We start from the raw sequence: 16425 nt of genomic DNA, 5'->3' as shown, positions 1-16425 counted from the left end.
CATTCAAACAAAAATGTACAATTGTGAAACACAACCAAACAGATGACATGATATAACAATGGAATGTACAACACACCCATGTAAACAAAGCACTTAGAAAGCTGATCAGGTTGAAGATAAAGACAAAAGAGAACACAATCATGGTTGTAAAACAATGATGATAATGTAAATCAGATTGTTCATCACTAGATGTACACATATTAAAATGCAGACATGTTGTATCATGGCTTGTTTATTGTACATGGAGATCTATACACATTGTATTATATACATATGGTTATGAAGAGAAGTCTATATTCCCTTATATTACATGCCCCTTGACCATCTTCTATATGAATCTGTAATAATCTTCACAAGCTCCACTGTGTAACATCTAAAATCTACAGCAGTGCTGAATGGGTTCTTAATTGCCATGTGACTTCTGACAATATCTTCAATATTTAACAGTAAAACCTACTTCACAAGCTTCAAAATAGTTGCTTTTAGTGTAAAAGACTGATATAGCTATGTAAATGTGATACAGATCTAATAAAGGTTATACATACATATATACACCATTATAACACCTTATCTCTGTGACAACAACATACACGACTTACCAAAGTATCACAGACAGATCTAGGCACAAATGGCACACTACAAGAGATTACTAACACCTAGTGGCATGACATTCATTGAACATGGCCAGCTTTTACTGGGCATGTAAGTTTATAACTGGATATGAGTCATATTCATAAAATGAGGCATATTCTTAGTTATTCTTATAAACAGATGTTTCCTCCTGAAACACCTCAGGAATAAGATTAAGGAGAAAACTAATTACCTATCTGATACCTGACAGGTTAGATAAAATTTTCCAGTTTTTCAAGTATTTAATTCAAAAAGGTAAATTAGTAGTTAGTGCTTTTATCTGTTAACCAAGATTAAAATCAGACCTGAAGGAGTGCAATATTTTCAGTTTAGTCTCTTCTCTAACTAAATCTACCATTAACCTCTTACATATCTTCAGCAACATTTCCAAAGTGTGTATATATATATATATATATATATATATAATCATAAGATTAGCTTTATTACTTTTGTCAGAATAACTTCTCTTAAGTTCATGAACTATGGTTAAATGGCAGTATCTTTGCCATGTCAAGTAATCCTGAGACCATCATGTCAACATGCCTGATGCAGATACATTTGCAATGAGCTCACAGTGGGAAATGAGACATTATAAGTGATCATAATCAATGGCACACCAAGGGTACAGGTCACAAGTTTTGACCAATCCCTCTGAAAATGTCCCATCTACTAAAACTCCTATAACCACATCTTTGCTTGAGTAAGATGATTCACTGTCACATTATAATGTTAAACAAAACCATATCATACACAATACATTTATTCTGTACCATTTCACAAAATCAACCTCATAATCTACTCATCAGCAGTGATGAGTTTGATAGCTAACAAAATATTCTGACATTCATTTGAATTGTCATGGCAACATTTTTTAAAATTAGTTTTGTTTTGAAGTAAAACAAAAAAGTTAAAAGTGATTTGGATAGGAAAATCAAACTTTGTTATTTATTTTATCAAAGTCATAAAATATTCATGCAGTTTTACTTGCATATTGTGACTGATATGAACAAAACATCATTTTACGCACCTCGTGACTTCGCCTCAGACAGACTATTTACACTCATGGTATCTCCCTCCCTCCAGTCATATGACTTATGTTTTGAGTTACTCTTGCTTTTTGTTCATTGTCTGTTGAGCATTTGAGCAATGAGTCTAAAATATTGAAAGAAATTCACTGGACGGATTTATCTAAGCTAAACAGACCATTCTGTAAGAGAATGTCTTAGGTATTCTATTTATCATGTATCAAGCCTTTCATATTCACCTGAAAATACTATTTGCATAGTAACTATACTGCAGCAGTAAACCCTAATAACCAATCAAATAGCTCAACATCAACTTGCTTTGCTAAGTTCTGGAGTGAGTGAGGCAGTTGGGTTTAACTCAGTTTTGAACAATTCCAGTTGTCCCAGCATGTCAGGTATTTGTGGGAAGAAAGTTCAAAGTGATGCAGATCTCGGATGTTTACCACTGAAATCCACAAGCATGGAAATGGCACTGATAAATCTAGATATACTATTGAGGTGAATGGGACCCTAATACACAAGGTGAACTGCAGCTCCTCAGGCAAACAATGAAATGAACAATGAGTGTAATATAGTCACAAGCTTTTTACTATAATCATTCATGCAAACATTCCTGGCCTCATCCTTGGCCAGCAGTTTTCAGAATTTTTTACTTCATGACTAGACAAAAAATGTCCAGTTTTGACATGAACATTCTCATGGTGCTCTAATCAAGACCCGTCAAGGCGATACTTGGGTTTGAAATCAAGATCAGCAGATCCTGACACAATAAAGAAACATAACTATCTACGGTAATTTGTAGTATCGTTGTGCTCTCCAAAATTGCAAGATATAAACTACATTAACTCCTTAATACTTTTAAATCATTATTGTCATATTGGTTAATGACAAGCACTTATAATCAGGTATGTTACTATGGTACCTGTCTTTGTCAAGATCTGAGAATGCCTCCATAGAACAATGAGCAACCTTTGACCATTCAATCATATAGTGAAGGATTAGTGGATTCTTGAATTCACAGCTGATACCTTGGCTATGTTTCTTTACAGCCTTAATTTCAGAAATTTCAATCTCGGCCAAGGAGAACCACCACACATTGAGAGAGTGAGTTTAGTTTTACACCGCTTTTAGCAATATTCCTGCAATATCATGGCGGGGTACACCAGAAATGGGCTTCACACATGGTACCCATGTGGGGAATCGAACCCAGGTCTTTGGCATGACGAGCGAACTCTTTAACCACTAGGCTACCCCACAACACAAACATACCTTCCATAGCAGCCCCCTTGGGATCCAGATGCCATGGTGATCACAACACGACGTATCAAATATTCACAATAGCACAGCGTTATTTTTTCTTATTTGGCTTACATTGATTATACTTGTTACCAAGATTCAGAAATTAGCTTTGCTTGTCTGAATGCTATGATGACTTGTACTGAGAACTTAGAAGCCCTGTGATTGGCTGATATCATAGTTCACCACATGGGACTTCCTATGGAGGTGTCCTCAGATGCTCATCAAGGAAGGTAAAATATTGGAATGTCACATGTGGTTTCAATGTGATTGGTCTGATAACAGCTTTGTGATTAATGAGAATTTTTTTCCCACTGAATAGCCGTTTTATTCAATCTATTCTTCTGATACAAAACTCAACAATATTTCAACACATAATTCAATGTTTGCCATAAAGAAAGGTGATAAGGTTCAACACTGGCAATATCATTCCATGAACAATCCGCTGCCCGAAATGATGATTTTGTGTTTCTGTCTCTCAAGTGTTTTGTTACCACATTGATTTTGGACATTGCTTTGACTCATGATGTTGGGGACAAACAAAACATAATCTAAATGACATTACTGTTTATTCCTTGGAGATCTAACATAAAGGACTGCATGAACTGGAAGTTGGTCAGGCCTTACATTTTTTCAAGTTTGATTACATGACACACCAATCCAAAAATAAACCCTGAAATTAATAATAAATTTAGATACATAAAACTTGTTTGAACAAAACCATTTCCAAGTCTGTGGTACAACTGGGAACTGTTTTCAATGTTGACTTATGTCTGCTTGTTATGAAGGGTCATTTTGATTGGTTGTTGACTTCAAGGTCAGTTAGTGATACAGGAGACCGTGACATCACTAATCCAACAAAACGTTTGGTGGCTTATGGGCCCAGGGTTTGTGTATCATAATGGATGTATAATAATACCCTGGACAATCAAAATGGGAATGACTCAAAGGGCCATTACCTCCAAATGAAACAAAACTGGTCCATTATTGGACCCTGTACCCCAAAGTAACCCTTTTTCAAATTTCAAATAACAAAAATTCAACCCTGAAGTACCTATCAATAACAATATACAAAATGTTTAACAGTTTGATTTTGAACAATGAACAATCACACAACCACACAATGGACAACTGGCAATATGCATCAATATAACTCCACGGGTAAGTGACAAGGTGGGCTAAACAGGTGATTTCAAATGGTATCTGAAAACAAAACTCCAAAGAGGAAAATCTAGAATATTCGGCAGTGTCAACCAAGTTGACAGGGTTGACATCACTATACCGCATTCTGCCACATATATCAACATGGAATTAACTTCCAGATATGCTGTGTGTGGACAATTATTCCAAAGATGGAATCAAATCTCAGTGGTTTTAAGTAAACACAAATAATTCAGCAAACATACATATCAAAAAGTGTGGTCCCAGTTGTAAAAATACTTTTAAAAATCTGGAATGAAAAACGAATATACTGATGCAATTTATGGAAACACAAACAAATGCTTGTTAACAAAATTATACTGCAATTGAATAACCGAATTAATACCACTATAGAAACAAGGGGTAACTACGTACAATATACCATGACAGGGCTCCAGATAACGTTTCAACATCAGGAGTACGTACTGCTATATTTTTTAATATAGGAGTACTGGAAAACAATAAGAGTACATTTAGAGTACTGAATGGAATTTAATGGAGTATCAGTAATCTTGTGTTTCGTTTCATATAAGCACCACAACATTGCTACTCTTGTGTAAACAGGTCAATAAACAATAAAGCAATACTTTTTTAGATAAATACGTCTGCAAATGATTCTAAGACCGTACCATTGCTGTGGTGCGTATCTGCTACGTTTTCTAAATTATTTCCTAACGTATCGTGCTTGTTTTATATCCGTACATACGCCTATACGGCCCTTATCTGATGCCCTGCCATGATGCTCTGCTGTTGACATAGCAATGTGGTTGTTATGGGTTATAATCACGGGGCTCACAGTATCTCCTATGGTTGATGAAGGTGTTGTGACCCAAAGAAGCACTTGGTGTGGATCGATGTCAATGATATCCTCATTACAAACATTTGGTGCATTGCTATACAAGAACAAGTTGGTTCTGTGGAACATTAGAGCTCAATATTAAAGCTTCATCCATCACACTGGCTGTTAAGTAAAACTTATCTTTTGTAAAACTGTTTCCTATCGAGTTCAGATCAAACACAGCATGATATGAATCATAAGTAACTTTCTCTGAAGACAAGCTTGATTTGTTACAGTTAGGCTGTCATGATACTCCCAACCAATGTATTGATACATACTGTGATACTAGACATGCCACAGCCACAAAGATATGTAGTGTGAAATTTCAACAAGAGAGTGTTGATATCAAACAGTGCCTGTTCACACTCGCACACTAGCCAGCTGATTTAGACACATTCTAACAGTATGATGCAATCGTATTTAGCCATTTGTTTCATGCAACAAAACTATATCTGAGATTACTTTCCTAGTGAGGCATCAAAGTAACACTGTAGAATTGTTGTCATAATCTGACACTTCCCATTTCAAACTTAATGCTGGATCACAACCTGAATGAGGTACATAGCTGTACCATGTTGTCATGTAGTATTTGCAGTTCATTACTACATGAGTGAATCAGGAAAGCCCCAGGAGAAAGTGTTACATAATCCAACTATTTAGCAACATGTCAGGGTGTAGTGGAGACTAGACAAGGTCCGATAGGACTAGTTGGGTTTTCTAGATGAATTACTGAATCTGTTTTTGTGATAGGTTAACAATAGTTCCTCCAACAGATTCAGATTTGCGTTTCTATTCCCAGTGGGCTGCTTCCAGTGGGGTTGAGATTCTAAGTACATGTGCTGGTCTCTTTAAATCGGTGGTGAGATCAGGTTATTCAGATCTGCGTAGTTCTGTTCCCATTGAAATGGATGGTTCTCATGTTAAATGCCTTATGCATTTTAGTGATAAAATTATTCTTGTATCCATTTCTTAAATGAAACCAATTTTTCAAAATATCAGAAAGGAACTGAATGAAAGATAGGACATTGATAGAACTATCAAAGTAATCATTCTCTTTCAAAGTTTTATGCAAATATGGCAATGTATCACTGTTTGCTGACTGATTTTACCTATGATTGAGTTTTGTATATTACAATCTTGAGTACTGGTATAGTTTTGTCATGAGAATCACTTTCATCTCAATACATTTTTGTATGATGATTACAATTACCCTGGGTATCATAGTAACTGTAACAAGGATATTTCTTGAATAACAATTTACACAAAAACATTCCATTAATATTTTGGTCTGTTAAGACAGGTTGACATATAGGGTTAGGATGGCATTTTTATATCACTTAAATAATTAAATTGTTGGACCCAAAATATTTGGTTTATCAATTTAAACCAAACATCCTGAGGCTCTGTTTGACAACTGCTATGCCGAGAAATACTATCAGCGAAATAATGGTAATGAGTTATACCATTTGTGTAAGTACAAAAGAACTGCTGTGTTATTCCTAACCCAGGATTTAGAAGCCCTGTTCTTCCCTAGAATCTTTCAAACAGAGCTAAGTTTCCACTCTTCTTCTGGTTAACTCTGCGATCCCATACCACAAACAGAGCCAATAGTATCAGCCCCACAATGATGCCTCCGAATGCTGAACCAATGGGGTTAGGTGGTGTGAACTTGGACAGCTTTTGTTTCCTCCAAATGTCGTACAGCGAATCTCCACAGTCATCCAGATCTGCTGTCTGCGGGGCCACTGAAACAGATTAATACACCTACAGTCATCACCTTCTTCTTATGACAAGCATGGGATCCAGCTGCAATCCCTTGGAGACAAACGCATAGCACCAACTAAGTATAAGCTTATTTGCAGTGTTGCATAGTTTTAGTCCTAACACGGTGGGCGAGCTGGCTAAGGCGCCAGGCTAGTGATCCAGTGAGGTTGAGGTGTCGGGATCGAGCCCACCTCTGACCGGGTAGAACCTTGGAGTCAACATTGTGTGCAGACTCGTTCCATGTTGTCACAACCCCTAGTGTACAGTACACAACCCTGTGCACTTAAAAAGAAACCAATGAATCTGTTGGTATATTACCAGATAGTGGCCACATGAATACGTGCAAACACCTGGTTGCCGGTACAGCAACGTGCAGTGACTTGGACAAAGTACTGTGACTATGTGTCCCAGTCCACCCAGTTGTAAATGGGTACCTCGTTAGGATGAGAAAGCCACAATAACTTGGTGCGCCTAGTGGCTGCAAGAGTTGTATACTCCCCAGGGAGTTGAGATAGATAATACGAGGTGCCGTTGAGTTTGACATCCAATGATCGAGGGAAGAAATACCAGCGCCTTGAGCATGCACTAGTTGCGTGAATATGTGCGCTATATAAATATCCAATAATAATAATAATAAAAATTAATAATGTAATTTTTAGAGTAAAATTGATATTTTATACTTATCCTGACTCATGCTCTTTTGCTTGTCTTCTTCTTCTTGCGAACATAGTGGAACACTTGTATCTCCTTATTTGAAGCTCCCTTCAAAATAAAATCACTAATTGGTACTCACCACGAGTTGCTCCCCTTTGTTTCCCCTGGCGGGAAAGGTGTCGCCACCCTCTGGCCATGTGCTCCACTCTCTCCTGATTTAGCGAGCCCAACACTTGAATTTACAGGGAAATCCAAAGTGTTATGTGGGGAGGATGGGAGGGCTAACCTTCATGAGTCAGGATAAGTATAAAATATCAATTTTACTCTAAAAATTACATATTTTTTCCTTATCCTGACTCATGCTCTTTTGCTTGTAGCATCCTAATGAACGGAGGTGGGTAACAGAATACTTTGGATTTATAATTAGTGATTTTGTATAGATATACTGTAATATCTCCCTACGGAACTTCATGAAGGCTTAGATTTAGGATGTTTCCTGTATAAAGAAAACCATAGGTTATATAAAGCCATTAAAGGGGAATTACATTATGAATATATTGAACAATACATATAAATTATATATATATATATAGGTGACTCTGATAGAGGCACTGAACTTGACTATACTGAAAGTATATGCTTAAGGTTGAATACTTGCTGAACATATATACATAGCCCTAAACTCCGTGAGAGTTATAAGCTAGATGAGTATGTATAAAATACATATTAATCTTGTGAGGATAATATTTTAACGCCACGCAGGGACTGTCAGTTGTTGAGCTAGACCAGTGGTCCCAAATGGTGAATGCCAGAGACATCTTCTGTAGTGATGTCTCTCAGGTAGTGATTAGCAAATACCATGTTAGATTTCCAATAGCATCCTTCCATAATCGTGTTCAAGGAACAGTTACCGTAGGGCGAGGGTAGAGGCCAGTGCCCTGATCTCATGTGGATTTGATGCTGTTGGTGGGTCCAAGCCTGCTGCCTTGTAGGCACGGAGAATGACAGTCCTTATCCAAATAGATATTGTGGTCCGTGACACTTCTGTTTGATTCAGAGGCTTATAAGGGGATGAATAAACGCTTGAGAAATCTTCTCCTTGTTTTGGATCGTCAGAAATAAACTTTGAGCTCTTACCGGACACAGTGATAGGTCTTGTGTATCTTGTGATCCGAGAATAGAGGATAGCCGGATGTGGAATAATCTGTCTGGTTGACCTGGCAGTTGATTTTTTTGCGATGAAATCCCATCTTAATCCGAGGTGCGCCAAGTTATGATTGTCATCAAACTGTATCCTCTCGTAATCCAGAGCGTGAATTTCAGACATTCTTGCTGCTGTGGCTAGCGATAGCAGAAACAGTGTTTTCTGTGAGAGAAATTCAAAGTTTGTCGATTCCAAAGGTTCATAGACCTCACTTGTGAGGTGTTGTAACACTACATTCAGATCCCAAGCTGGGCGTGGAACTTCCGCTTTGGTCCTCCAATCGGAAAGCTCAGTAGTAAGGCCAGTAACTCTGGAGATCTTGTCAATTTGACACCCGTTCTCATGGTGATTACAGAACTAAGCTGGCAAGATATGTTGATATCGCTTGAACCTTTTAAATGTTTGTTTTGGCGTGAGGTAACACAAAATGGTCTGCCACTTGAGGTTGTGAAGCCTCTCTTGCTGTAAACCCTTTCTTTGTTGCATAATTTTCGAAACTGTGCCACTTGTCGTCGTACAAGTTAAGAGTTGAGTAACGTGAAGGCAAGCTGTGACTGCTTTTGCCGCCCTGGCAGAATATCCTCTCTTGTTTAAACACATTTGTATACAGTCCATACGTGTAGTTGGAACATTGCTGGGTTTCCGTGCACTTGTTTGGTGTGAGGATGAATTAACAGGTTTGGCGCCGCTGGGTAGCTCCAGTGTTGGTTGACCGATTTCTTGAATTAGTATGGGAAACCACGTTCTGGCCGGCCAGTAGGGCTGACCAAAGTGAGTTGTAGGCTCTGTGTTTGTCTGATTTTCTGTAATACTTGAGGTATTATTGCTGGCGGCGGAAACGCTGTCGCATTGAGGCCTTCCCATGATAGACTTAGAGTCCGCTTGCCCAAGCTTGGGGTCTGGGACTGGTGACACTAATGTCGGTAGCTGATTGTTGAATCGCTGCGCGAATAGGTCTATTAGCGGCGCTCCTAATTGCTTGATTATCTGTGCAAAATTTCCTGTTGATCATCCACTCTGTCGGTGATGGTAGATGAGGCCGAGAGAGCGTCTGCTAGTATATTTCTGGCTCCGAATGTGCACTGCTCTGACATGTAGATTTAGATCTTGTATTAAATCGAACAGTTGAAAGCTTAGGTTCAAAAGGTTCATCGATCTCGTTGAGCCTTGCTTGTTTATGTAGAACGCCACTGTCGAATTGTCTGTATGGATCATTAGGTAGCATTTTGTAGAAATGTGCTCCAATGTAGAATGGCGTTGATTACAGCTTTCATTTCTAGACTGTTTATATGGAGTTTGCATTCTTGCTGATTCCATAATCCTGATATCGCGGTGGTTGGTGAGATGAGCTCCCCAACCTTGGAGTGACGCGATCTACATACAGATGGGTTTTGTATTCCTGCTCTGCTAAACAAATCCCTTCGCAGACATTCGATTTCTTGGTCCACCATAGTAGATGCGGTCTGAGATGTTTCGGTAGACTGAATGGTTGTACATCGTTGAGATGTCGTTGATGAGGACCTGTAGGGGACGAAACTGTAATCTGCCTGTGACAGTCATGTCTTGGGCTGATGTGAGAAGACCTAGTAGGCTCTGCCATTGTCGCGAGTGGTAACGGAGAGAGTAGAGCTGGTGGAATGGTCTGCTGTATCTTGAGCCAACGGTCTTCTGGTACCATAATACGGTTCGCGATTTGTGATGAATCGAATACCTAGGAACTGCAGGTCTTGCGATGGTACTAGGTCCGACTTGCGTAAGTTTACTAACCAACCTAGTTGTGTTAGTAGCTTTATGATGTAATTTAACTGTAGTTTGAGATGCAGTGGATCTTGATCTACTTGTATCCCGTCGTCGAGGTAAAACGCACTCGTAGAGCCTTGACGATGTAGAAATTTGATAATCGGTTTCGCTTATCCTCGTGGAATAGCCAGGGGCTGATGATATTCGAATGGGAGTACTTTCCACTGGTAATGTAGCCCTTCTAGAGTAAATCGTGGGTATTTCCTGGAATCGGGATGAATGGGGGATGTGCAGGTAGGCATCCTGTAGATCTATGCTGCCCATGTAGTCCATAGGACTAATCATCTGGCGTAACTGAGGTAAATGTATCATCACTAAACCCGGTGGTTTGGCGTAGATAGTTCTTGTTGAAAAAGCTCATGTTGTAGATGAGTCTGTATTTCTCCGTGGAGTTTTCTTGGGAACTAGGAAAACTGGGGAGTAGAAACCTGGTTCGGACGTTTGCTTGATCTATTACTTCTATGGCTTGTTTGGATAGGAGTGATGAAACAGCCTCTCTTATCTTTGGTAGTTGTTGCGCTTGTAAATCGAACCTGGGGGGTTTGATTGTCAGCGGAGGCTTGGCCTGTAGAGGGATACGAAATCCATGTTGAAGAATGTTGGAGACGTAAGGGTCTTGCAATATTCCCCAGTTTTCCCAGTGTAGTTGGAGGCGTCCACCCACTTGAGCTGGCTGTACTGGAACGGCTGGGGGTGGAAGACTCCAGTCGTTCCGAACCTGTGTTTCAGCGTCTATAATTGCGGGAACCTCTGGGTGTCCTGCCTCTTCCTGATCCTCCTCTATAGTTGCCATATGGGCGACGAAAAGAATCTTTACCTCTAGAGCTGGCTATCTTCCTGTCTCTTGCTCTTTGTAGGCCCGTGAACTTAGATCTGCCTGAGTATCTTTGTGAAGTCTGACCGAATGGCGCTGGCTAGTGTGTCCATCGATCTAATCATAAGGACTTCCCTGGAATCCTTAGAGACTTCCTTGGCGACTTTGTCGATTTCTCCGTCAAAGATGGATGTTGTCGACCACCACGGGCTGTATAAAGTGGGGCTGTAAAGTTCTCCCCAATTACAGGAGGCGAGGAGGCCTTGACGACGAGCTAAGGTCAGTGCTGCTGAAACAGATGTAAGATGATCCGTTAAAACTGCTGATCTTTCTTTGCATAAGTAAGGCAGAATAAATCATTCTATCATCTTCCGTCATGGAATCCCGGAATCTAGTAATAAGAGTCTCATTGATCGTCCTAGATCTATTTAACCCAAAGAACATACGTCTCGTCATGGTTTCTATATGAGCCAACTTACGATCATCCATCTTGTAAATCTTGTTCTTTACATCGCTGATGATCTTATAGTTCTCATCGATGTCCTGGGCCTTGTAGAAGGAGTCCATGTTATCGTGGAGAACTTCTTGGCTTGAAAGTTGGGCAGATGTGGTGTTTGAACTTTCGTGTAGCTTTCTGGAAAGCTGCATCTAGATTCTGTGGCACTGCCGCTAATCGGGTCGATCGGAGGGGTAGAGTGATTGCATCTGGATCATCTTCCTTCATCAAATATCTCTGCTGTATTGCCACTTTTAGATGGTGATGTGAGATCTAGGTTATTGACCATCCAATACCGTATCTCTGCATCAGAAAATATGATTCTCCATCATCCTCAAAACCATCATCATTAACAAATTGTAGATGCTCTTCGGGACTGCGTGTAGCTGTCTGTATATCTGATGAGGTTTGTGGCGATCTAGTTGACTTGTGCGCTCTATGTGGAGATCTGACGGTGATCGACCTGGTGATGAACGGCGGAGATCGTCCTATGGGATGATCTTCTCGAGACTTGTGAGGTGAATGTTGATAGCTTCGCTGAAGCTCTTCGGCAGTCCCCGATGTTCTTCTAGATGATGAGGATCTGGAATCATATGTCCTTCGCGAATGCCTTCGCGAAGCTTCATTTAACGTCGGTCCGGGGATCGATGATATGACCTTCGAGAAGGCCTCCGTGATGTCTGATGGTCTGAGTCCATATCTAGAGATGAAATCGAAGATGGTGATGACCTCTCCCGCCTTCGCGAAGGCCTTCGCGAAGGCTGTACATCTAGGTCCTTCGTCAAGGTGGTGCGGGACTTCCTTCGCGAAGGTGACATCGTCTTGGCTGCTACGTTGACGGGGGGTGCCTCTGGGGTGCTGTTCACGCTTGGAGCCTTCGGAAGCTTCGGACCCTGCTTGCGCGGTTTGTAGTGGTCCTCCATGATGTTCATAATCTGCCGCATCATGTCTTCTGGGATGATCTGTAGCCGAAGTCGCCGCCGTCTTTTCTCTGCGATGGGGTTCACATCAATGACGTCTGACGTCGGTGTAGAGGCATCAGGCTGCATGGTGATCTCTGCAGAAGTCACAGTCGCTGACACCGGTCGCTTCTTCTGCCGTAAGTTGGGGATGATTATCGGCTGATCATCGTAGAGGCCCAATTCTGCTGCTGGAACGATCTCGGCTGAGAAAGTTCTTGCTGTCTTCGTAGATTTCCCTTTGGAAGTCTGCTGCCCTGGGTGTCCTCAATCTGCGTTGAGGCGGCGATGAGGCCCTCTTAGACTTGGTCTGCAATGACGGGATGTCTGGGGAGGCCGGTCGTTTCTTCGAGGTAACGGACTGCGTCCCACGTTCCTCTACCGAAGGGTCTCTAGCAGAACACCAGACGGGAGAGGGTCGATCGCTAGCAGCTGACTGGATGGAATATCTGGACTCTCTGCCATGTTTTGCCCTTGTTTGCGTGATCTATCTGCAGTACGCCTTAAGACGCAAAAAGATGATATTTATTAAATGCAGAATGAGATAAATTAATGCAGTAACTGCAACGCGAATTAAACGCTTGCACGGTAGAACAACTAGGGCATATTACATGTGGATCGGAGGCAGAAAAAGCGTAATCTACAAATCGTACAGATTTTCATCAACGTAAAGCTAGCTGAACAATCACTAATACACGAATAAACAGTAGAAATAATGATAATTAATCAATACAAATAGTAAAGGATACTAGCTATACCTCTATAGAAACCTATGAGAGGTAAAAACTAAGAGATTATCAAAGGATATGGTGTGTAAGGAGACACGAGGCGCTCTCACATCCTGCTCACTGGGCGAAGAAGGAGAGAGTGAAGCACATGGCCAGAGGGTGGCGACACCTTTCCCGCCAGGGGAAACAAAGGGGAGCAACTCGTGGTGAGTACCAATTAGTGATTTTATTTTGAAGGGAGCTTCAAATAAGGAGATACAAGTGTTCCACTATGTTCGCAAGAAGAAGAAGACAAGCAAAAGAGCATGAGTCAGGATAAGGAAAAATATATCCTTTTTATAACCTTGATATTATTTTAAATATATACTGAGGGAAACAAATAAGGGAACACCACTTCTTGGCAGTGTTCCTTTATTTATTCTCAGATTTCCTCCCACAGCACTTTTCAAAGCTAGTGATGAAAACTGGAAAATATGAAAGGAACACTTGAATTTTTCTGTGTTCCTTTATTAGTTTCCCTCAGTATATATATTGATTATGAAGCATTTTTTCAATCATGTTCAATCAGACCTATTAATAATAGGTAGGTTGGTTGGTAAGGTTTTAGGGCGACCTTGGGCCTGAAAAGGCCTATATGTGCCCAACAAGACCTATTAATCTTTTGGTCAACACCTACCTCCCTCTACGACTGTGACCATGACCTTCACTGGGGGCGTGGCATTACAGTCTAGCTGAGACGCAAAGTACAATCGGCCAGCCTTCCTGAGTGGGTGCAGGTGGTGGGTGGTGTTCTCAGCCGGCCCTTCCAACATTGTGGCGTCAGTGAAGTTGCAGCTGTTGTAGGCGGACTGCAACACAAAACAGTACACAGACACTGGTTTCCAAAGCGCAGAAAGTTCAAGTGTTAGTGTGTGCAAGATGCCTTCACCTGTAACTGACCTCTGATCCTCAGTGTTTGAAACAAGCATAGTGGTCAAAGAATCCTCATTACTACTACAGTGTTAGCATGAAAAGATTTGCCGTTCCTTTACCAAATATAACAGGAACAAATCCTGTGACCGCCATGAACAAGGAGTTTTTATGGACAAACAACTGTATGTTACAACTGAGGAATGTTTTGGTGTATACACTACATTGATAGCACACAGTGAAGTGGGCACATGCAGATACTTTCTGTTACACTTCATACCTTTTCAGCATTTGACAAGGCTGTGATCATTACTTGAGAGCGTATGTTTTACTAACTTATGAATCAAGCTTCAAAGAAGTAGACAGTGAAAGACATAAATGAGTCTTGCACAAATATAACACTCAGCTTTATTCCAAGCTGGTGGTATTTTGAGTTTCTGACCTCAATTTCTATATTCTGTGAGCATGAGATGAGCCTGGGTACATGATACATGACCTGTAAAAGTTGTTTCAAATAGAACCGTGTATTCTGTATGGTTAGTTGTAAGGACACCAACCTACCTTGGATGCCATGAGGTAGACTGAATGGTTGGAGGAGTATTTGAAGACGAGTCGGTCTCCTACTAGAGCATAGACACTGGGCAGATCTTTGTCTCCGACAGACCAGAAGTGGTCACTTTCACCAATGAAGAAGTCCTGAAAGGAATTTTCTAATTTGAAAGACAGTGTCCATGTAATACAGAAAAGCGGGAAGATCAAAAGTACTAGTTTACCTGAATGTGTCACAATGGAATTCTACCTTCAGCGCCAATGTAAAGCCAGGGCTCCAGATAAAATGTATGTACAGATATAAAATAAGCACGTAACGGTAGGAAATAATTTAGAAAATAGCAGATGCGCACCACAGCAATGGTGTACGGTCTTAGAATCATTTACAAACATATTTATCTGAAAAAGTATTGTTTTATTGTTATTGACCTGTGTACACAAGAGTAGCAATGGTGGTGCATATATGAAACAAAACACAAGATTACTGATACTCCATTAAATTCCATTCAATACTCTAAATGTACTCTTATTGTTTTCCAGTACTCCTACATTGAAAAAATAAGGAGTACATACTCCTGATCATGAAAAATTATCTGGAGCCCTGTAAAGCTTTACCTTAGTCAAATATATGTGACACAAAATTACTTTATTTGAATATACAGTGATGTATCCTTCACCTTAGTGACACTAACCCCATCTGAATAGTTCTACTGTTTGACTGTAGTGTCTGCAAAAAGCTAGTACTTTGTCACAGTATTTGAAAATCATGGTAGCCACAAGGTTTGGTGAAGAAATTCATGGAGTATATGTTAACTGCACTGCACTAAGATTCATCAGTAGACAGGGAATCTATGCCGACATTGCAATATGATGAAAGCCTTTTATTGGGAATAAGCAGCACATGAGAGGAGAGCTTGATAGCTATTTAAATTCTTAACTGATAGGATTTAGATAATTCTGAGGTTAGTGACAAAAACCTAACAGTCCCTCCTGCCCACAGAGTAGAGATAGCACAGATGGGGTGTTCCAATTAATTGAAATAATCAAATATTGGTTGCAGTGACAAAACAACCAAGCAATCGATGACATTTTCTCATAATAGAACACAAATGATTTTGGAACTACTGTTTTAGTGTTTGAAACACTCGACGATGGAACATATGTTAGAAGTTGTCAGGGCCTGTGTTTAATTCTTAGAAAACTCACTTTACTTACTGAAAAATCATGACTAAGAAAACTCACTTTACTTACTGAAAAATCATGACTAAGGGAAGTTTATGTTCAAGATATATTAGTCATGGCTTTACAGTAGCAAGCTGCATAATTTTACATTGAATGTAAAATTTGTAAATGCAATTTGAGCTGTTTCTACATAAAACAAAAAACAACAGAGAACCATGTTATACTTATCTGTTATAACAACGTAAAAACGAAAATCCGAAAAAGGAAGCTAAGTTTTCCGATGATTGATTGTTGGTCATGAACCAATAATCAATTTTGAGAATTGAACCAATTCCCAACACTACTTCCTACACAGTTGTATATGTACAGATAGCACA

The 16425-nt window shown here is 40.0% G+C and overlaps 1 protein-coding gene across 1 annotated transcript in view; it reads right to left on the bottom strand.

Annotated features, from left to right (window-relative positions):
- Nucleotides 1–4854: 4854 nt before the first annotated feature.
- LOC124285946 overlaps nucleotides 4855–16425 on the bottom strand; it is a 64421-nt gene continuing 52850 nt past the window's right edge. Inside the window, exons 22-24 of the mRNA XM_046722235.1 lie at nucleotides 14879–15013; nucleotides 14085–14256; nucleotides 4855–6734 (exon numbers count right to left, since the gene is read on the bottom strand). Of these exons, the coding sequence (XP_046578191.1) occupies nucleotides 6520–6734; nucleotides 14085–14256; nucleotides 14879–15013 (522 nt within the window). The 3' untranslated portion in view covers nucleotides 4855–6519. The remainder of the gene's footprint in view (nucleotides 6735–14084; nucleotides 14257–14878; nucleotides 15014–16425) is intronic.

This window comes from Haliotis rubra, unplaced genomic scaffold, assembly GCF_003918875.1.
Source record: "Haliotis rubra isolate DU_JTF1 unplaced genomic scaffold, ASM391887v1 Scf371, whole genome shotgun sequence".
Lineage (NCBI taxonomy): Eukaryota > Metazoa > Mollusca > Gastropoda > Lepetellida > Haliotidae > Haliotis > Haliotis rubra.
Note: the sequence above shows the minus strand (reverse complement) of the source record. Positions and strands in the feature narration are given on the sequence as shown.